This window comes from Coloeus monedula (genome assembly GCF_965178545.1).
Source record: "Coloeus monedula genome assembly, chromosome: 7".
Lineage (NCBI taxonomy): Eukaryota > Metazoa > Chordata > Aves > Passeriformes > Corvidae > Coloeus > Coloeus monedula.
The window spans coordinates 30,835,972-30,859,288 of NC_138787.1; the positions used below are offsets into that span (position 1 = coordinate 30,835,972).

Consider the following 23,317-nt stretch of genomic DNA (forward strand, 5'->3'; position numbering starts at 1 on the left):
CAGTTAATAATAGAACAGCCATGGGGTTTCTTCTCTTTGATAGGGAGAGACCCATTACATACACTTCAGTTTATGTATTTGTCATATATTTTTTGATAATGTAGCACATGTAAGATCATGTTACAGAAAGTCCTGACTGGATTTTTCTCCCTGACCTCCCAGTACTTCCCAATGGTTGTGGGTGCTCCTTTACTATACAGAAACCGTGGCTACTTTTGGAAAATGGAAAAAGTGTGTCTCCTGTTTTGTGTTGCCACGTGAGGAGTTAGTAATTGCTATTCTGTTGCCCTTATTGCACCCCATAGTGCACTTGGTTGTCCAGTGTGGTATAGCTATTGCTAGTCCTGGCACAGCTCAACAGCTTTGAAATCTCAGATCCCCTGCAAAATGACATTCCAGGCTGTGAAGTTCCATAAAGGGGTGAAGCCTGGGAGCCAGATGTCCTGGAAACCCATTAGCAAACATCATCCTGGGGAACCAGTAGGTGGTTTTTGGTGGGGATTATTATCTTTTGTATTGGAAGGTTGTAAATTAAACATGGAAATTTGAAGTTGCTGTGTACAGGAAAGCACAAGTACAGTCTGTACGTGAGTTTTGAGCAAAGATCTCTTGTTCACTTGTACAAGAAAACATTAAAGTTTAGGAAAGTGATGGACTGTGGCCTGTGGTGATTAGGGGCTGGATTTAGTGACCATGGAGGTATCTCTACTGTTATGTTTTCTGAGCATTTTTCCATGTCCATTTTTCACGTGGAGCAAGCAGCTCAGAAGAAAGCTGGGAGTGGCACATGCCCAGCTACAGCTAAATCATCTGAGGACACTTTTTCATGCAGTTGAGGCTTGCTGACAGTAACAGCTACAGACTGTAGCAGCCAAGGGCCTCTTAGGCCCTTGGGTTTTTTTCTCATCCCTTCATAAGGCACGTGCAGCTTTGGTGAGCAGAGGTTTCTCACATCCCCAAGACATGCGGTACAGCCGCAACCTCTCTGAAAACACATTACAGCTCAGTGGGTGCTCAGAACCTTCCTGAGGTCACACAGGAAACCAGTCACCAACTGAGCATCAGATCATCAGCAGTTACAGCTTCCAGATTCATATGGACCAGTTGATTTCAGCCCTTTCGGAGGCCTGCATGTCCTGTGGAGCACATCACGCACGTACCTGAGATCACGTTGTTCCTTGTGCCGGTTGACTGTGGCCAGAGCAGCCATTCCTGCTCCTGTATGTGCCCCTGCTCATCAACTGCAGTCCTGAATCCAATTTGTCCATGCTGGGAACCCCTGATGAGCAAGGCCCCAGCTCTCCGCTGCCCCAGGAGCATGAGCCAAGGCAGGCCATGGGAAGTGTTGCACAACCGGTATAATTTCACCGCATGCTGAATAAATACACTTTTTAGAACTCTTTTGAAGAGATGTTGCCTAATTAATCCTGCAGGGGGTATAATATGTATATTTTTGAAATCCAGTTTTAGCATCGTGCAATTAGCTTTTATGGCCTAGGGATTCTGATTTAAGACATTCTTTAGTTACTAATGGTAATCTGTTTTAATTAGAAATGGAAATGTATTTTAGATCCAAATGTGTCTGAATGGTACAATGTAAAATGATGATTCACAGTGAATACCATTGAAGTGCCTCAAGTCTGGTATTCTTTGTACCTTCTGCAGTTTGAACTCTGAGGATCAACACAATGTTCAAACATCGCTTTCAGCTGAAGCATGTGGAGGCTGAATAGATTTCTTTAGGAAATGGAATAAATATTAATCAACAGGGATTCTTTCTAGGACAGCAGAAGAAAAATCATAGCTTTAGGCAAGAAGGAGGCAAATGCTTTGAATGTTAGTGGTAACTTCTGCTCCACAGTAGCAGAGCACAGCTCCTGCCAGGGCACAGGTGCTGAGCTGAGAGCAGCATCTTACTTGACTTTGTCTTAGTATCAGAGAAATTACCCAGGCTCGAACATTCCAGGCTGCTTGTGGCGGGGCAGTAGCTGCTCAGAGCTGTGGTGCTGTAAAATTTGATCTGGCAGTGTGTCTAAGACAAATCTACAGCAAGGCAAGCTCCAGACAAACATCCAAAGGCTGGTGCTTGCTCAGTATTCACTGCAGTCACTTGTCCTGGAGATACTAAACTATCAGGCAGGTGATGTCTGTGTGTAGATATCTTAAAATGCAGTAACAGGTCACCTGTATTCGACAAAGCCTTTCTGGAATCAGAGAGCCTCTGCTGCTAGACTAATCCTTGCTGTTGTGTTCAAGTAAGTGTTTCTTTTTCCTGATTCCTTTGAAAGATGGGGCCAAAAGAAAGCAACCACTCAGCAATAGTGAAGATGGCTTTTGTAATGCAAGTTTATTAGACATGTTGTTGGTAGAGCATTTTTACAGCTGTTTGCCATGAGACTCAGTAATGCAGAAGGGAATGAAGCCGTTTATGCAGGTCACCTCTCCACGTCTCTGCAAAGCTGGATGTAAATTTTTTTTTTTCCATAAGGAGGCTGCTGGTAAGGAGCAATGATGTAGGCACCATAAAAGCTGTGGGTGGCTCTGTGTGGCCCTTCAGAAGTCACAATCAATCAGTTTCTTAGGACTAGCCTCACTGGGAAGGCTGGTGTCCGGGTCAAGGCAGTGGCACAGCTTCAGAAGGCTGAGACCTCGGCAGGGTGCTGCAGAGAGTTCTCCTGTTCCCATGTAGCAGATGGTTCCTAAGACTTCAAGTTCCTGTCCATCTTTCTTGCTGACGCAGATAGAGTGTAGTAGTGACTTTGTCACCTGAAATTTGATAAACTTGTTGACTGGCATCACGGGGAAGCTTCCTCACAGAGCTGCTCCCTGCCGAGCTGTCAAACGAGAAACCAAGATGCAGATCGCGTGAGCCTGTTATATGGGACAGCAAGTGGTGTTCTGGTTTTGCTACTTAAGCTGAATTAATTAAAGCTTCCCACAAGCCTAACTGATAGTCTTGAGTGTGCAGTTAAAAGTCCCTGAGCTGCTTAGCCATTTCCCTGTGCTGTGTTCAAAGAGCAAAGCCTCACAAGCACCAGCAGTTCTTATCTGTGTGTTTTATTTCCAAACCGCTGTTTGCATTGACTTCATTCATTACTTCTTTTAATTCATCCCAACCAGTACCTTTGCTGTGAGCTTGTATTTTCTGCTGCTATTTCTGGAGGACGAGGGCGTGGAGAAAGCTGCTTTGGGCACCAGCCCTGGAAGCTGCAGCTGCAGTGTGTCTGTCGTCAAACACCCCAACCTCGTTGTTCTTGGTGGTTACGTGGTGTCCACTCCTGCCCTGCTCCACTTTTGCGACTTATCCTTATTCCGTTCTTTTCTTTTCAGGGGCTGTCAGAGCCTGAATAATTTAAGAGTGAACAAATGAGAGACGTTCATGGAGGACTCTGTTCTTACCTAGGCACAAATTGACAAGCATGTAGATTGCCTTGGGTTTCCACTGCACCTACCACAACTTTACTAAGAGAAAAGTCCCCTTTCCTAGACATCTGTGTCACTCTTGCTTAGTAAAGTTATTCAAGATCAGCGCCTTTGGAATTGGTTGGTAAATGGACAAAGACTTTCTCTTTGCCCGGAGCTCCTCACAGCCTCCAAGTACCAAAGAGAACTCCACAGCACTAGAAAGCAAGAGACAGCTGCTGAATGTTGGAAGCTACTGCATTTGGCAAAAGAAGCTGACGCTAAGATGCACACAGTTGTGTTTGTTTGTTCTGCTTGTTTTCTGTGCTTTCCGAGCCCTCTGTGTGCCTGGAAAGTTTAATGACCAATCCCTTCTTTCTCAACATGCAGTTTTTCTTCCTATCTCGAAAAGCTTTGGGTTCTGTTCTTGCTTTTTTTATTTTTCCAATTCCAAGTTTGTCACTGATACTCTTCTGTTGTTTCCATGGAGAATTGTTTGTGTACATAGCCACAGTTGGCTTTGAGATAGGGAGACTTAAATATGATACTCAAATAATCACTGTCTTCCCTCCTCTCCCCCCATTTAGCAGAGTGGTCCACCTTGTCATAGAGGTTGCTGGCTTCAAGTATAAGGCAGAGTTGACCTTAGCAATGATGTCATTTAACTGAGAATTACTTCAAAATTCTTACAGTAGCTCAATTTGGAAGCTGCTGAATGAAGCTGACCCTTGACACTTCACAAAAGAATAAGGCTTGTGTTTTACTAACAGCTGCTTGGAAACCATGTGTAATAAAGTTTGTTTTTGTGCCCAACATCCAGGATAAAAGATGGCATTTGCCAACTCTGGGTACCCTTACGCTCCCAGAAGAGCAGAACTGCTTTGATCAAAGTTAAAAAGTCTGCTTCTATGTGGGTGTCTAAGCATTTCCCAGCTCCTTATGCTAAAAGTAACAGTGTACTTGCAAAGGCCAGCAAATGCTGCTCTCGTTCAGCTTCAAACATGACATTTTCCTCCTTGTCATCCCATACAGCTTTTCGTAAAGGTTCAGGGTTAAAACTTTTTTATGGAACATGCAAAAATCTCCTATCAAAATATTTCAAGGGGCATTTTTGCTTTGTGTTTGGGGCTTTGTTATTTTTGCTGCTAGCGACACTTATTCTGGAAACTTCAGGGTCGGAGATTATTTTATTTTTGTCACAGAATGAGGAGAGTGTAAATACAAAATGTAAAGTAGAACTGAGAGAAGTGCTTCAATGAGTTGTTTCACTACATTGAAATAAATGTTGATTTGTTCAAAAAAAAAAAAAAGCATGCCCTTTCTGGATCTTGTTAGTCTTGACTTTTTATTTCCTTTCTTTGCTAAAGAAATGCGTGCCTCTTGACTTCAGCAGTCTGCTCACCCAGCTGTGAGGCATTACGGGAAGGCTGCTCCGATGGGCGCTCCCAGCAGATGTTGGACTTGCTGTCACTGTGCTCGGGGCTGGGCCAGGACATGTGCTGGGCACAAACTCGAGGCAAGAGAATGGGTGAATGAAATCAAGTCTGCACAGATAACTGCGTCTGGCCTCCAGCTCTGCTGTGTGGAGCAACTGCTTTATTTCTGAGCTTTTCCACACCCTTTTATTCAGGAAAAGCCTATTCTAAAAAGCTGTTGCTTCAAGGTTCCCTTGAAGGTATGTTACTGCCCTGCCTTGGCTCCTGTCTCACAGTACTTCAGGATAGGAGCTGTCTAGGAGTATCTTACCAACAGGTTGGTGGATTCACTCTGAATATTTGTTCTCTTATTATTCTTGTTGTGAATTCACAGCAGCTTATGTGGGGGATCAGATGAGGCTCTGAAGCAGGATGAATTAGGCTGATACATGGAGACAAAAAGGCTCAAACCTCCAACCAGTGAAGTTTCCATTGCGAAAGTTTAATGTACTTCTAATGTACCTATAACAGTTGTAAGCTGTTCTGTGGAAAACCCATTTCAGAGCAGGACACCCAGAGGGAGGGACTGCAGGTGTCTCAGCTACTCTTCAACTGCTTGGTGCTATGGGGCTGAGTTGAACACTTTCCTGAGGGTCTCTTTGGAGGCAGAAAGAGATGTTCTGCTTTCAGGTGCAGCAGCTCCTGAGTTAAATGCTCATCTGTAGGAAACGAGACCCTGCCCTATATTCACTTGAGGAGTCATCTTGCTCTTTTCCCCTTGCCCTCAGTACGGTCACCACTGATAAAAGCTTAGATCCACATGAAGCAGCAGATACAATAGAGAACTTCTGCATTTGTTCCTCTCACTAAGCACTCTTGGACAGTACTGAAGTCATGCTTTATTTCAGCAGGCTCTCTCTCTCTGTGCCTTCCCCTTGTGCTGTTTCTCTCCCTGGAGACCCAGCTCACTCATTCAGCATGCTCTCAGGATTTCAGTAACTTTTCTTGCGAGGTCTCTGGGGACCATGCGCCTCTGTGCTGTTTCTCCAGGCTTTTGGTTTTATCTCACTCTTTGAAACTTTCCCAGAACTGCAGTGACTTTTCTCTGACCTCCAGGAACTGCAGCTCTTGAGCCCTGACACTCCGACTGGCACAATGAAGACCTGGAGACTACTTTGGGATGTCAGCTTTCCCAGCACATGTTGGATGGAAGCTGCATCTGAGCAACACCAGCTAAAAATAAAAGCTATTCAACTGAAGCTAATGGCAGGTTGCCACAAGTTATTGCTCATTAAAGTGAATTGACAGATGCTTAACTTCAGCTAATCATTCCCTGCTGCGAGACCGGCCTGGTATGAAGCATACTCAAACGTGGGAAGGGGATTCACAATAACTAAATTTAGCTGAGGGTATGATTTCCTCGGACTCCCTCTGTAGTTAATGGAAAGAGAGAGGCTCCTACGGGGCGTGTCCCACTCTGCATCGCCCTTGGGCAGAGTGTGCACAGCTCCTTGACTGCCGAGAGCAGGAGGTGAAGCTGCTGCCTGCCACAAAAATGAGTGGCTCCAAGTGACAGTGTTTACTCACCCCAGCTGGGTCAGTGCTTGTTTTCCTCACATTAGGTTTCAACCTGGAAGTGATGATCACAAAGCTGAATATTGAAGCCAACAGCTTTGTGACTGTTTCCCAAAGTCAAAACCCATATGCAGAATCCCTCAGGAGCATCCCCTGCTTCGCAGTGTGGTTAAAGGGAGTTCTGGAGATCATTCTCTATCTCGAAGCAGCTCTTCTTTCATATTTCCAAGAAATGCCAGCTATTCAATAGCAAAACAGTGTGTTCTGAATGTTGTGTGATTAATTTAGATTCTAGTCCTTTTTTTCCCTTGTTCTTTTTGGAAGTTAGTCATGTTTGCATGCTTGGCAGTGAAACAGAAAGTCAGATTTGAGGTTTTACATTACAGTGATCAGAAACTTTGTCCAATATGTCTGCTGCTTTCTCTATTGGACTAGAAACTTTTTTATGAAATATTTAACTCCATACCATTATTCTTGAGTTTGGACTGAAGTAATTTCATCCATGTAAATGGAGTTGTGAGAATCTTGCCAGATTGATTTGTACCTTTTGATGTTACTTCCAGCTCGAAGCTTGAAATAATACTCCCAAGACACAAACAGAAAATTCAGTTGAACGTTTTCAATTTGCTCATTTCCAGGAGATTATGAAGTTAGGGAGAGCATTTGAATCTCTGAACAAAATTTGCATTTAGATATCAATGGCATAGTTTGAACGTGTCTTTACCCTCTGGTGTGAAATTCTCTCCTACATGGTCCCATCTCATTTTTAGCTCGAGCTGGAGCACGGGGCAGGTCTGTGGTTGGACATGTGTGGAGCGGCTGAGCAGAGCTGGGAGCAGATGGGGAGCCATGGAAGTCTCCAGGGCACGTTTTGCAATTCCATTGCGAAAGTTTAATGTACTTCTAATCTAAAGGGCTTTTCAAGCCAGTTGTCTTCTGTCTTTGTCTGACATGGGCACTGAAAATTTCGTTGTTTTCACTTACATTCTTCCCCAGAACCTGTTTCAGAGGCAGTGTCTGAGGAGACAACTTATCTGTTGACATTAGAGGTTGCAGGATACATTACTTGCGTTGTTAAAACCTAGCATTTTCACTAGAGGAATAGCTGTAAAGTGACTTTGTATTATCCTAATGTTCTTGCCTCCCAAACAAAATCCATGCCAGGTTTTACAGGCAGAATGGGCTCCAACACTTAAACCAGGATCGGTACTGTCATCTGCCTCAGCCACAAAGTTTTGTAACTCTGACTCGTGCCAATAAAAACGTTTCACTGAGCATGTTTTGGACATTTAATACAAAAGCACAGAAAAGACCAAAGGAGCAGTGTTCATACCTCATTCTGCCATGTTTGCATCCATCAGGTAGAGCTTTAGTCCTGAAGCCCTTGAGCAGATACGAGGGGGCTCTCAAAGCAGCATTTCCCAAGGGGTAGTATAAAGGTTCAAGAGGCTGAGAACTGTGACCTGGAACCTGCAGCCTGGATGATCATGGAGGTGCTCTTGAAAAGGGCAGGAGAGGGTGCATTTGATGGTTTAGATGGATCTTGTTTGTTTAGCGTGAAATACTGACACAGAGGCTTTGTTTGTGCACAGGATGAGTCTAGAAGATTCCTGCTTTCCAATAAGTTTTGGGGTGGAGATTCCCATTCTTTAGGAAATTTACTCAAGTAAAGACCAAGTCTTTTACCCACATCTGATTAAATTCTGTCTTTGCACAAGTGTTATTTTACAGGAACCACTAAATGTGGAAAATGGGCTCTGTTGAGTGCAGCAGAGCTGATTTATGTGCCCATCAGTCAGATTGCCATTATTGGCTTTCATTCACAAGTGGAATTATCTCTGTAAAAAAAACCTGTTGATTTAAATGCACATGCTACTAGGACTTCAGAGTTCCCATTCTGGCTCATTTTCTTTGACGTCTGTGGAAAAATCCTTTTCTCTCAGGCTGTTTTTCTGGGATGTAAATGGAGCCATAGATAAATCAGAAGAGGATTCACCTCGCTTAAAGCAAGACTGTGCCCTGCTCTAGTTTCCTGTTTTCATAGCTATATTCTGTATTATCTTCTGGTTATGGACACATATTTCTTTCCTATCCTTTATGATCTGTCATTATTATGTATCTAATAGAGAAGAGTAATGTTTTCTTCAGAGTTGCTCTGAGAAGCCTTTCCTTTCCCTGTTAGAGATCTGAGGTCCTGCAAAGGAGTCTGGTGCTGCCTGAGCCTGATCAGACAAACCTCCCCTCCCATGTGTGCTCTGGGGAACAGGGAGGTAAAAATAAAATGCCTTGCATTTATGTTCCAACAGTAATTCCTACTGACTCAAATGAGAATATTACTGTGCCTCTAAAACCAGGTCTAAGAAATTTTTGTTTTTCTTTTTACCCGAGGTTGCACAGAACTGGAACCTTCTATTTTTCAAGTACAAGAGCTGTGCTTTTACAGATGTCTGTTCATTTGACCAACAACAACAAACATTTCATGGCTGCAGCAGTGCAAAAGCTCTGAATGTTAAAGCCCTTTGGTCTGGCTGAGTATCTCTCACAGTCCTCTTGCCAGAGGTTTCTTGGAGGTTTTCTTAGGAGTGTTTTGGAAACCATCATTTCTTCTGTCTGAATGAATGGTTTGGCCAGGAAATCAATCTAGCCACACGAGTCTGCTGATCTCCCTACACCCATTTTGCTTCACCAAATACCTTTTTTTAGATGTGTGTCCTGGGACATTGGTGGGAGGACAGCTCCTCAGGGCAGACCCACTGCAGTGTGGGGACAGCTGCTGCATCTTTCCCAAAAGCTCTCTGGCTTTTCTTAAGCAAACTGTGTTTCCAAAGAGCTCTACTAATGCAATTTGAAAAGCACAAATGTGCTAGTGCTTTGCAAGAAGAGCGTGGTAACGTGTCCTCCTCTTCCGCTTGATCCACCTGGTGTCTGGGTCTCAGGCCAGTATCGAGTGTCATGATTAATGTGTTTGTAGCCATATGTGCTGCAGAAGCAGAGCTCATGTGGCTGAGGAGTTTGTCTGCAAGGTCTTTCCTGGCAGATTTTTTTTGTGTTTCATGTTTCTTTCTCTCATTTTGTGAGCTCTGCTCTTCCTTGAGCTCCAGTCCTTCCTCTGCAACCATGTCGCTGTGACCTGCTTTATGTGCCAAGGAAATCATTCTCAGCAGGGCTGGCAAAAGGCAAATGTGACTTGCTCACAAATGTATCCAAATTTGCAGTTCCTTTGAAAAAGAAGAAAAGGTTATGAATACTGTGTGTGGACTCTCAGTGTGGCTTTTGGATACTGCGTGTTCGGTAGCGGAGGGAATTGGGATGATGGGATGGGAGTGCTTTGTACCAATGTAGGGTGTGGGCAGAGATAAGCACCTACCATCAAAGGGCTCTCATGGTAGCTCTGGAGCAGGGAGATTGATGCCAGCCTTTCTCTCCCACCTCCCTGCCTATTGCCCAGCCAGCAGAGACTGCCTTACCAGGCAGCATAAGGCCGTGTTTCCAGTCTTGGGCTGCACAGGCCAGGCAAAGCGTGGGCTCTGTCCCAGATGCCTTACCGTGCTGAGCCAGGGCAGTTCAGCAAACAAGAAGAAAGAAGGGGACTTCATATCTGACAGAGTTGCATGGCATGACCAACATGTAGTAACTCTTTGGTAAACAGCCTTTTTCATCACCAAAGGCATGACCTTGAGCAGGAAAATCCAGAGCCTTTTTCAGGTGGGATCATTTGATGGTGTAACAGCCTCCCTCTGGAAAGCTGTGGGTTGGCTTCTGTCATGCTGATGGCTCTGAAACCCTGATGTTCAGTCTGCAGGGGGTTCCTGGCTCTGGGTGTCAAAATTGTTGCAAACAGGCAGGGTGGGCTGTGGGCCAGCTTGGGACTGGGGCTGTTTCTGTCCACATGCTGTCTTCCTAGGAATGACAGCATTACTGACCGTCACTTCCCCAGGACAGCTGAGCAAAGAGTGCTGTGGCAGGAGAGGTGCTGTGTGTCTGTCCATGCCCCAGCTGCAGCTGTGCTGCTGGGGAAAGGAGAGGGAAGCAGCAATGCAAGGGCCTGACCCTGCTGGGAAGGGAGGTCCCTGCCCCTTCACAGCCATCGGGGTTCCTGGATTTGGCCCTGCCTCAAGCCCACCAGGCTGAGATACGATTGCCACCTCAGGAACAAACCCTTGGGGTTGTCTCAGGCTTCATTAGCCTTCTGTCAGCTCCCTTCCCTTACCAAACGTTAAATTGGCAAGGTGCTGTCGACTGGAGGTGGGGGTTGGACTGCATTACTTACAAGCTGTAGTAAAATCCTCTCTGTACATCAGCTGAGATGTGGTGAGATCAGCTCATCGTTGGTTCTCCTCAACCTCCCACCAAGCCCAGTCCCCAGCAAAGGCAATGAGTCCATGATACAGCAGCTTCTCCCAAATCATCCCTGGGAGTGGCAGCCCCGCAGAGCCATTGCTTCCAGTGTTTCTCCTTCTGACTGCAGCCCAGATCCCTTTGCTGCAGTAATTCCCAAAGTTAATCCTCCTGCAGCAGCGGTAGGAGCGCAGGCACCTGCGGGCACTCCTCTCAGCAAAGCCCCTAGGCCAGGAACCTTCAAGCTTCCCCCACCGCCTGAGGGGCTTTCAGTGCTGCCAGGGGTGCCAGGACACTTGGAAAATCAAACCCACCATCGTGAAACCCTGAATTTTGCTGACGCAAGGCGCGCTGATAAACTCGCAGAGCATCACGTGGAGCCTGCGAGGGAGAGCTATCCAAAGCCTATTGAGGGGGAGATAAGCTGGCCCCTGACAAACACTATCTTGCACTCGTTGATTTAACGCTACTTTGTGTACATGGAATAACATCAGCAGGAGCTGGCTAAACCCAGGCCTTTTGGAGATAAGTCTGCTACTTTGCTCTTACAGAGGAATGCCAGAAAATCCCCAGCAGCTCCACCTGGGATCCACTCCACCTGGAATCTGTCCTCCTCCCAGTTCCTCTTGCTCTCACTCCTGTTGTCAAAAAGCAGATGATTGAGATTTTCTTCCTGTCTGGAAAATGAACTTTTGACTTTCTCTCTAGCTTATTAAAATTATTCCTGTATTTTCTAAAATTTAACTTTTGACCTCAGGTATGTAATAATTTATTGGTTCAACTTCTGACTGATGCTGTGTATGGCTATAAAATATTCTGACTCTAATAGTCTGCATTGTGCAAGCTGGCAGACAAGGCAGGATGCAATCTCTGCTCCGTGCACAGAGAGCTGCAAGCAGCAGCTGTGCCCAGAGGGGATATGATTTCTTCATGCAGGTATCAGGAACTGGCTTCTAAAACAATACAGGTAATGATTCTCTACGAGAGTAGCTCTCGCTCAACATCTGTACAACCCAGCATCTCTAATTGTATTTATCGCTGAACTGAGAATATCTGGATGCACCAGTCTATTTTCATGTATTGTAACTTCGGTTTTTGGTTTCTGCTGGGACAGATAAAAGATTCAGTGATAACAATGTAAAAATGTTTGATAACATCAGCTGGCTCCTTTCTGATGTACAGCCTGAGATGTTTCTTACAGGAGTGCAACAGTGTCTGAATTTTGTAAAAAAAAAAGAAAATCTTCATCCTAAACTGTGTGGGATTAAACATCTCAGTCCCAGATAGGGAGGGGAGGGAGTTGCCTTGCCATGGTTTCAGAAAGTTGAAAGCGGGTCACTTGTTCCTGAAGGGCAACTGGGAAGTCTTTGAGCAACTTGTTTGTTTTGGTTTTAAAGCCTTACTGACGTTGGCACATCTTTGGTCTGTTGCATTTGGGGGGAGTAAGGAGGGTTGCAGCCCTTTCTAAGGTGCCAGTCTGAACATGTGTATCAGTAACTGAGGGTGGATGTCGTTCAGCAGAACCTCCTGCTTCCATATAATGAAACTATTTTTTAGTTTTAAGCCTGTCTCTTATCCTTATTAAGAGTTGCCTTTGGTTTGAACAGTTTGTCGTCTTTTGTAATTGTTCATTCCAGTTGCTTAGTTCTAGGGAATGTGTGAACTCTTCTGACAGATTGCTTTCAGAGGCAAAAGAGATAATTTTAAGGTGCTTCAAATGTTAATAATCAGTCTAACTAAATCATGTCATTGGGGTCTGGAACCAGCTGAGAAACAATTACGGAATTGGAACCTGACAATGTGTTGGTGTCTGTCAGGTCTCCTGTAGTAATCTACTTTTTGTGCTTATTTTCTTCCTGGCAATTCACAATGAAATTGTGGGAGGAAGCTGAGAAATTCAGCACTTAGCATGAAAATCAGGCTTCCATAAAAAAAACCTGAATAAAAACCTGCATTTAAAAAACTTCACCATCTGTGATCTTTCATAAGGACAGATAGTGTGGTAGGAAATAAGAGAGGTGTGTGAGATTGTGGGAAATGCCCATTGCAGGGCATATTCCTCTCTCTGGTGTGCAATAAAGTTTGCATAAAGTCCATAGGTCACAAACCCTTTCCCCAAGGCAGGCTGTGTTCTCATGCTCAGTGCTGCGAGCGCCTGACGTGCCCTGGGGAGCAGAGGGGTGCTGGAATGAGCTCTCACCTGCGCCGTTTCCTTGCAGAAGCATATTCAGTCTCTTCCAATGACAACGGGGGCAAGTCTGACTCAGTGGCCAACTTACAACCCCAGCCATCCCTCAACTCCATCCAGAGCTCTCCGGGCCCCAAGCGCTCAACCAACACCCTGAAGAAATGGCTGACCAGCCCCGTGCGCCGCCTGAACAGTGGGAAGACCGAGAGCCACATCAAGAAACAAAAGAAGGTGCGAGATGGCAGGAAGAGCTTTGACCTGGGCTCCCCAAAGACTGGAGATGAAACCACTCCTCAAGGAGACAGCGCAGATGAGGTGTGTGTTGGTGTTTGTTAGTGTTCATTGCAGGAAAGACCGTGTATCTGGGATATTCTCCTCTGTGGGGTGTGAGTCATGCTTGAGTAAATGCAATTCCCTTAGGGTCTGGAGGAAACAGCCTGTGGTACATAAAATTGCATTGTTTAAAGCTCTGTTGCAAACAGCTTTGTCATCCAAAGAGCGGTGGAATATATAGGGAACAGTATTTCACAGTTTGCATATATTGTTGTCCTTTGACTAGGTTTTTTTAATAGCCAATTAGAAAGCTGCCAGGGAAAGAAAGGAAGTTATTCTTGAGCAGCTGTTACCACTTTTTGCTGAGCTTCATATCACCTTTATGCTACAATGGCAGTGTAATTCCTTAATAAAAGAAAATAAAGAAATAGCCATGTTTCTGTTAAATCTGCTATATAGTTAAACCTGCAGTTTTTCTGCAGGCATGTTCTCCACCAGAATGGCACGTTTCTGATAAAGTGAATGAGGAATTAATGCCAAAAATGCAGAAGATACTAACTGAACATAAATAGAGAAACACATTTTTAAAACTGTACATAGAACAGTTCTTACTTAAATGAAAAAACTACTATTCTGTCAGCACACAGATGTAGCTGCCTTAGCTGCGTAAGTGACCTATAAACCATATTTCTGTAAGCCTTAAGATGCAGCAGGATTAACCAGCAAAACCTTATGTCTTTACTGCTTCTCTTCCATTACCTGCAATTCCCTCCATCCAGCAAAATACTGAGCTGAAAAGATAAAATATGCTGTCCCTGTTTCTAATTATATTTAACTTTTCTTCAGAAGAGCAAGAAAGGTTGGGGAGAAGATGAACCAGATGAAGAGTCTCACACACCTCTTCCTCCTCCTATGAAGATTTTTGACAATGATCCTACCCAAGATGAGATGGTAAGGCCTCCCCCTACTATATAATTTTTATGTTTAAGTGCATTTCTCACATAGCTATATCACAGTGGTTTCATAGTGGTCTTCTAGTATCAAGGGCCTAGATTTGTGGTTATGAGAGTCTCCTATGTGCAAATCATAATCTAATACCTTTCTCCAAGTGGATTTACAAACGAGTGGATTTTGCTGGATAAGCAATTTAGCCCTGGCATCCCATCTCATGACAGGTTGATGGTGTGCCTGTGTTGTGTGTGATTGGAAAGCCCCTGCAGATCGATAATGCGTGTTTTCTACATCTGTTTGAAAAGTGCTGTTGGTGTCTGTCTGTAGCAGTAGAAATGGTGTTTGGTGGCACCATACTGCTGGTGGTAGTTGTCTGACATGAAGTCAGAGTTTGCTGTGGTGGTTGGCCCTGTGGCTTGCAGAGTCCTGTCTTGGACTCGGGGTAAGAACCTGTGAATATGGCTGAGACAGTGGTTTGCATTCACAGCCAGTCCTGTCTGCATGTGTCCCCCCACCCTCTCCTGGTGCTGTCATCTCCCTTGTAGAAAACCATCCTCCTGTTCTGCAGTTTCCTGCTTTCCTGCTGGCATCTGTTTTTAGCACTGCCACTTCTGTATCGCTGTCCTCTGATTGTAATTGCTGCAGGCAAAGAGGCAAGGATAGGGGAGATTAATAAATTGTCAGGAAAGAAAAACCAAAACAACCCAGAATGTTCTTGGGGAAGGTTCAGGCAGAAGTTTGGAAATACAGAGAGAGGAGGATGTAAATATTTCTGGGACTCAAGGAGCAGAGTGATGGAGTAAAGGATTCGGGGGCTTGCTGCTAATCTGTCAGGAAATGTTATGACATTGTGGTGGCAGCAGGAGCAGAAGGAAGCAGCTGGAGCTGTGGACTCCTGCCCTCAGAGTGCTCTGTGTGCTGCTGGCTGTCTGGCGAGGGGCAGAGGCGAAAGGTCGGCGGAGCAGAGCCCTGGTGGATCCGTGCCCAGCACAACAGCAATTGCTCCTGGCTTGTTCCCCATGGCGTTTAGCTAAACGTTTGGGGCTTAGTTTGCTTTTTGATTTTGGGGACATGGTTTTATTTTGTGTTTTGTTTTAAAGAAAAACAAAACTGCTGCAGCTCGGGTCACTGTTTTTGGTGTCCAACATGCCATGTGATTTCAGTATTTTGTGAATACGTTTCTGACAGCATAAATGTTGTGGAACTAAGCTGTTTTCTGCTTCAGATGTCTGAGTTTTACACAGTGTTTTGGCATCCTGTTTCTTCACCCAGAAGGTTAAATAGAGAAAGATGCATCTGAAACCCTTTTTTTTTCCTGGTTTTTTCTTGCCCTATTCAACCTTTGTCATGGGGGTAAAAAACAAAAGCCCATAGGGTCCTGAATTTCCTGGCACAGGAGCACCGTATTAGCAGTGTTTGAGCCATGCTGGAGCTGAAATCTCCTTAATGGTGTCAGTTTGGGCACAGTGGCCTGCTCCTGTCCTCCCTGTGTGCTTACAGGCACAAGCTTAGGCTGCACCAGCAGCAGCAGTGTGGGGCAGTAGCTGTGGTAAGTAGGAGAGGTGTGCATGTATGGGAGGTGACACTTTTCCCTGAGTCCATCTGCCAAGCAGCAGTAATCGTGCCTCACTGCTCCTGGAGGCTCTCATAAAGACAAATTGCAAGATCTCTTCGTATTAGAAATTCTTAATTTGCCTCATGAGAAATAGAAATACCATATTTCAATTTGCCCCACTCAAACCAGACTCCTGTCGATCTCAGAAGTTTTATTTAACCCCAGAATTCTTGTAGGCAGCAAATGTTTTCATGCTTCCTTCAAAATCCTACAGTTATTTACTTTTCAGAGACATTGAGCAATTTCAGTTAAAATAAGTGAGAGCAACAGCTGTTTAGTGCCTCCAAAAATTGGACTCCTCCTGCTAGAATGGTTATGTTTGGCAGTTATCATCAATGCATTTGTCCAGTATCTCTTCAAAGTCCTTATTTTCAGTCTTTTTTTTTTCTAAACACGTCTGTCTGCATTGCAGGTGAAACAGGCAGGCTGAGCTTTTACATTAGTATGAGATCCCTGCATTACCAGCCTAATTCCTCAATTACCAGCCTGATTTCCTGTAGTTTTTGTTGTTGTTGTAATTAGAACTGTTGATTAGATGTATTATTTGTGGAAGACAAGTTGATGAGTAGCAGTGTGTTCATGTTTCTGTTCTGTCACAAGGCTTCTGGTTAGGATTAATCTCCTTTGCCTCTTTTTTTCTTCTCCTGGGGATGTGTCACTCAACAGGAGCAACCTCCCCAAAGGGCTGCTGAAAGAGGTGGCTAGCTGCCCAATTCCAGCCATCACATTTGCACATCTCTCTCCCCAGCACTGTTTAATCTCAGATGTGTGTTCGCTGGCACCTGCACAGTGACTTCATTGAAATAGCTGCCCTCCACAAGACTTTCATTAAGCAGCTGAGAGATGAATAAACTTTTTCATAATTTATAAAATTTTAGCCATGCTTTAGTCTGTGTCAGCCTGACAACAAAAGGGCTTGTAGTTTTAGTCAGTGCTTGTATTGCCTTCAGAAGAAATGTATATACAGGTGAGCTAATAAATCCCAATTCCCATAGCTATCAAGTGGGTTTGGGTGTTCAGACTAAGGTTAGGACAACAATCAAGGGGTGATATACCCTTGCAGAGCAAAAACCTTAAACTAAAACTGAGTTTTTCTGCCCTCCTGTGCCAGGTACCCAGGAGAGATATGTAGGGATGTTTTGTCTCTACTGGTTGCTGAGAGGGGACAGGGGAGTTACACATCTTAGATAACTGAAGTTGCATGAGTGGGAGGTGTCATCTAAGCTCATTTGGAGTTGCAGTTGATCTGTGGGGAAGGGATGGAGGTGATTTGTTCCCCCCTGCCTTCCTCCCCTATTGCCTGTAACTCCATGTGTACCTTGTGCTTAACTGCCTTTATTAAATATGCATGTATGGGGGAGGGGGTAATTTCTTACATCTGCAGTAAGAAAATCAATTTTCTGGAGCCTGTAAGACCTTAGACGGCCTCAGAAGGAGGAACCAACTTTAAGAGTACTGTGACCTGTTTGTAAATGAACTTCAGTTCTTTGATGCTGTTCCCTGGTTCCAGTCTTGGAACTGCTGCAGGGAGATGTGCAGCCAGAAGTGGATGGCAATTCCATGCTTGTCTGACACAGCAACACTCACTCACCTGACTTGCATGTGTCCCTCTAACCCTCCAGCCCCCTTTCCATGTTCCTTCTCTTGTCTTGGAAGCTTCTTCACTGAGCACTTGGTTTCCTACTCCCTTCTCATCCTGCTAACTTGCTTTTCCTTTGCCACCTGGTGTCTTGCAGTCCTCTTCTTTGCTAGCTGCTCGACAGAGCTCCTCCGATGTCCCAACTGCTGCGGATCTTGTCAGTGCAATAGAAAAGTTGGTCAAAACTAAGCTGGTAAGTTTAGTGTTGTGAAAACTGTGTACACAGCAGGCCCGATGTGACTCTAAGGAAGGGCTTTAAAGGCTGCCTCTTGTTCTGGTTTCCTTGCTTTCTACCTTCATCTGCTCTGCTTTTATTAACCCTGTGTGCTCTGCTTCTCAGTAGTGCCCAGTATTTTGCTCCCCTGTGAGATGAAGCCTACATCTCACGTAGGCTCTGCACTGCGTAGTCAAAAGTCACTTCTGGAGTAGGCTTTGCAGAGCGTGAGTTACTGTACTGTACACTTTCTGGGGTCTTGCTGGTATTCAAATGTTACACAGTGGGATGTTTTGTTTGTTTTATTTTAAAGATTGTTCTGAGGCACAGTGAGTTTTACTACCCACGTGAATTTGTTTGGTGTTCTGGTTTCAGTAAAAAGACCCTCTAAAGAGTAGAACTGCTTGAAGTACCACAGCTGTGCTTTAATTGTACAAAGATTCATGTGTCACTTTTAATCTGCCTTGTCAGCTCTTTCTTGCAGGGAGTGGAATAAGCAATAAAAATGCTCTGGGATTAATTTGGTCAAAAATTTCAGTATTGTGTGTTCTCCCTGCTGATCCCATGTCTGCTGGACAAGGAGTAAATCCTGTTTCATATCTTGGCTTCTTTTAAGTTTTCCCTGAGCAGTTCAAAAATGTTAATGTCAAAGCTAAACCTTTTTCTACATGTCCCAGGACCTCTAAAATTAGCTAAATGCTTTCTCTGAACAAGTTTAACATAATTAACAAGCAGGGATATGATGAGTCTACAAAGGTTCATTTTCTTACATCTGCTGGAACGACGAAGAGAGTAAAAAAAATTTTTAAATCCCCACAGTGATCATTAAATTACTGCAACTCTGAACAAGCATCTTTATCTAGTGAATAATTTCAGAAGGTTTTGGTATTTTCTCAGTTTGAGATGTTGGTACAGGAAGAGAGTCAGCATTCACAGGGTGCTTGATAAGGCATGAGTGGTAAAGGAGCTCTTTGTGGCATGGGAAACCAAGAAGGCTATTCCCAGAAAATTCACTTTAAATAGTTTTATTCCATCGAGAGACTAACAAACTGAAAAGTATTTCATTAATCCAGTTAGACATATTTTTTTGATGTTATTTTATTTTCTCTCCCCCACATGCAGTCTATTAGACTATTACAACTACTTTCAAGGGATTTGGGGCAAACTTTAATTATTGTGGAATGTTACTATGTGTCCATCTATTTCTTTTTGTGTTTTATTTTACTACAAGAATCCCCCATTCAGCTTTTGGCAGAGGAACTTCTAACCATGTGTAGCCTAACAATGGTCCTGATTGAGACATCAGGATATTTCCAGGTTGATTTGTAATAATTTGGAAGAGTTTTCTTTTCTCAGATCTACTGGAACATCTTTTTCCACCTTCTAACAAGAGGATGACAACTCTGCTTTAAGGATTTTTTGGTGGGGTCCTACATCAACCTAAAACTAGTTTGGTTGTGTTTCACGAAGTCCTGCAGGAGAGTGTTTCTGAATACTCTGTAGTGGTGGTTGCAGAACTGACTTGAATACTGATGCTGGAGTTCAAGGAAAATGTTTATTCTGTTGTTCTTTGGGGTTTTTTTAGACCCTTGAAGGAGGATCTTACCGAGGAGGCTTAAAAGATACCACTGGATGCTTAAATGAAGGAATGACACCTCCAACTCCCCCACGAAACCTTGAAGAGGAACAAAAAGCCAAAGCAATGAGAGGCAGGATGTAAGTTGTATTACTGGTTCTTTCCAAAATATGTACCCAAGGGGGACACACAGCAGCACTGCAGGAATACTTTGTAGTCAGTGAGTGAGTGTGGAACTGAGAGTAAAACTGTGTTCTGCTTGCATCTGTTTTTCTTAACATGTAAAAACACTTCATAAAAGCACTTCCACACACAGGAAGCTCATCTTCAATCTAAAATGTAGAGCTTTTACACCAGATAGCAAATATCTATTGCTGTAAAAGCCTCTGAAGAGCTCAACAGGTATTACTGAGATGTGTGCATTGGTAATTACTGCATTGCTAGAGGTGAAAGCTCTCAGAGGGGGAATATGTGGTTGACCTTATTAGGTACCTTTGAGAAAAAGAACAGTGAATCCCTCTAAGATTTTTTGAAAGAGATATTTTTTGCCCTCATTATTAGCATAGGAAGGGACAGGATTCCGATGCATCTGTGGTGGAAATGTGCCACTGAAGAAAAAGTTCCATTTGGGAAACCCTCATGTCTGTGGTAATGAGAGAAAAAAGAAGTGGTGACAGCTCATGAAAGTTGTTTTTTAAAATTAGCTGTACAGTCCCTTAAATTTAAAAATAATGCTTATTCCTTCAAAGCCTATAATGATTAAAGCATTTCTTAAATGTGTGTTCAGCTGAAGAACACAGAGAATTGGAGCAACGCAATCAAGAATTTTATGAAAGAAAGCTGAAGTAGCTGTTTTCTTTGTATCACCTCTTACACCAACAACAGGAACTGCAATGATTAATCAAATGGTAGATTGAGGGGAGAAGTAACATTCCATACAGATCTCAGGGGAGTGTGGTAAGGTGAGAGATGGAAGAAGAGCATCCCATTTTAAGAAAGATGCCAAGTCAGAGGAGAACCAGAGGAAGTAAGAGCAGTGTCACAGGTCTGTGAAAGCCATCATTTGCTCCTGCAGTTTGTTGTAGGAAGCCAGAGGAGGAATACAGTGAGGAGCTGGAGCAACTCCCAGCAGCAGACAAGGACATGACACTCCTGCATGTGTTTCTGAATGGGAGAAGTTTTCTACAAGGTAGCTGTCAGCCTTCCCACAGGGAACATCTCTGCCCATGACTGTCTCCTGAAAGCTCCTCAATATTGCAGGATCTGGAGTTCCTCTGGTGGCAGTTCATTAATTAGGTGACTGGCAGCTAACTGCAGGTTGCAGTTTTAGTGCAGAGACCTCTGCCAATGTAAGAAGAGCTAGAGGAACGTTTCTGGCAGGGACTGGCAGCCTATTACGTGCAATTAGTAGCTGCCAGAATTCCTGAACACCAGGATGTTTAGGAGCACCTGCTAGTGGCTTTCAGCACTAGACATCTGTCTCCCCTCCAGCTCCTTTGTGTCTTCATTCTGTGTCTCTCCAGCTTGCTGGATTTAATTCCACAGTCATGTGAGGCAGCTGATCTCCCAGCTTGAGCTGTGACCCTCCAATCCCCACAACACAGCAGCTGAACCCTTGCACAGGCATGGGCAGCAATGTCCTGTGTTCCTGGCAGCACATGCATACCAGCAGTTAGCCCTGGGGTTAGGAAACTCCTTATTCCATCAGGCTTGGTTGCTGCATTTCTGTGAGCAGTAAGACAGTAGTGTCTCCTTGAGTGTCATTGTTCAGCATAGGTCTAATAGGGAGTTTCTGAGATATCCAGATATTCAGACTCAATCAGAAGTGAGGAGGCTCTAACCTTGCTCCTGTTCATGCCAGTTTAAATACAGCTGTGTAGTCAATAACTGCTGGTGACCAGTGCAATTTGCAAGCAACTCCCTGCCCTGTTATCAGAGCAGGAGATGAGTGAACTTGAATTTTTGTCTACATGCATCTTAGAAACCTTAAATTTGGGAGTACTTCTAAGGTGCTGCATCAGGTAGGCTTCAGAGAATGAGTAGAGATGGTCAAGGTTGATTTTCCTGCTTGGTAGGAAGAGGGGAGCAGAGGGAACCCTGGTGCTGAATTTAAGGTAAGCAGTGGAGGTGCAGACCCTGAGTCCTAGTAGAGGTGTAAATTGGCAGGTTTTGTCTGTTCACCAGAAACCTGGCTGCTGCACTGATTTTTAACAAACACACACCTGCCTGCATGTCCTGCAGCATTATGTAGTACAGGTACCCGCTGCTTCATTTTTAGAGCAGACCTTGGCTGGGTGGATCCTTGCAGTAACCTCGTAGATAGGAGAGGTTCTCCCATTCCCTCTGCAGCTCTCTGTGCTTGTGGGGAGCAATGCAAACAGAGGTGGTGCCAGCTGGAGGGTCCCCTCCCAGCCTTCCTCTCCGGGCAGAGGGGACTGTGGAGCCTGTCCCAAGGGCACAGGGGTCAGGCAGCCTGAGGGGCTGTGCAGCACATGCCTGCTCAGGCCACATGCTGCTGGGAAAGAGCAGCCTCTTGCCTTTTGCCCTACACGTGTTTGCTGCCCGGGCACAACTTGGCAGAGCACTCCAGAGAGCCCAAGCATCTGGTGTGGCTGCTGCCAGCCCTGCCTGCTGCCAAGGGGGCTGGATTTCACTCTCAAGCCAACAAGAAGCTGTTTGACTTTTTTCTGCCACATGGCCAAAGTATCCCCTCTGCTTTGTCTGAGCAAGGGACATGTTGCGAGTGCAGCAGAAGCAGGATTTATTTTCTCAGTAGCCTCTCATAACTAAGTCTCTCCAGTTTGGTTGGTTTTTCTCCCTCCAGGTATTTTAAACCAGGCTTTATCTTAGCACTGTTTGCCCTCAGCCCTATCACTTCAAGTGGGTCAGTCTGGTGATTGATGTGGACAGAGAAATATCAGACACGAAAGCACTCCTCTATCTTGTTAGCCTTGTTACTGCTGTAGCAAACTTGACGACAGATGAAGTTTTATTTGTCATGTGCCAAATCTATGTATTGGCATAATTGAGAGACAAACTGTCTGCAGCAAACTGTAACTTTTTGAAATTGTCCTCAAAAGAACATTATGTGATTAGTCAGTTTGACTTACAAAGGAGGGGCTTTTTTTAGCTTGCTGTTGTTTGCATGCATCAGGCCTTCATTAGATGACTCCCCTACACGGGGTTATTAGCTCTGAAATCAGAGTTAAAACATTCGACACCCACACACAGATTACCTACTCTGAAAGATTACTCTCTTAGTTATGACGGGAGAAGGGCCTTGTTTTCCAAGTGTTTGAAACTTCCAAACTGAAATGTAATCGATGAATCTTGAGCAAAGCCAGATGGACTGGAGCAAGAAATCCTCTCTGCTTGCTGCAAAATGGGTCAGGACATGTCTCCATCGTTCTCAGGGGGGCTTGCATAGGGGATGGGGAGAGGAGATCAGGGAGGGGTAGTTCAAGGTACAGGCAGCTGTTTGTGCTGCTGCTTTTGCACCATCCTGGGATGTGGTGGGGGAAGAGGGATAACAGGAAAGAGTGGTTAAGAGATTTGAAATTCCTCTGACCTGAAATGTGACATTTTTGTCTTTTACATTCCACTGAGCTCTGAATTAAGGGTGAATTGTGTTACGTGATCTGGATGATGATGGGGTTTTATGGTGAGATCATATGTGGTAAAGGAGCAAATGATAACATCAAGGAGTATGGTCAAATTCTTGTGTGTTCTGTTTTAATTTAGGTTTGTCTTAAATGAGCTGGTGCAGACTGAAAAAGACTACGTCAAAGACTTGGGAACTGTTGTGGAGGTGAGCTGAAGCAAACCCTGCTATGCAAAATGTTTTCCCACTAAAAAGCACCATGCTGACAAGTGACAACAACAAAAAATACAGCATGAGAAACAAACTGCTTTATTTTGCAGTCTGCTTCCATGGTCCCCTTCTCATGTTGACAGAAACAAGAAGAAATGCCTTTGGAAACTATTTTTGTTTCCATCTAGTAAATGTTGTATTTTAGGTTCAACTCCAGTGTGCAAAGGTTTTTCTTGGCTACCCTGCTTGTGACAAGCTCTTTTTGCTGTAAGGAGCCTTGGAGGCATTGGTGGAGAATAATTTATGATCCTACCCCTTAT

At 44.4% G+C, this 23,317-nt stretch overlaps 1 protein-coding gene across 4 annotated transcripts in view; it reads left to right on the top strand.

The window, feature by feature from the left end:
* KALRN (kalirin RhoGEF kinase) overlaps window positions 1-23,317 on the top strand; it is a 452,901-nt gene that overhangs the window by 412,484 nt on the left and 17,100 nt on the right. The window contains exons 36-40 of one of the 4 annotated variants that reach the window (XM_082284833.1): window positions 12,950-13,233; window positions 14,038-14,142; window positions 17,494-17,589; window positions 19,196-19,326; window positions 22,928-22,994. In XM_082284833.1, coding sequence (XP_082140959.1) covers window positions 12,950-13,233; window positions 14,038-14,142; window positions 17,494-17,589; window positions 19,196-19,326; window positions 22,928-22,994 — 683 coding nt within the window. Of the gene's footprint in view, window positions 1-3,330; window positions 3,437-12,949; window positions 13,234-14,037; window positions 14,143-17,493; window positions 17,590-19,195; window positions 19,327-22,927; window positions 22,995-23,317 lie in introns of those variants that run through there. The other 3 variants (XM_082284834.1, XM_082284835.1, XM_082284836.1) reach the window with 3 other exon arrangements.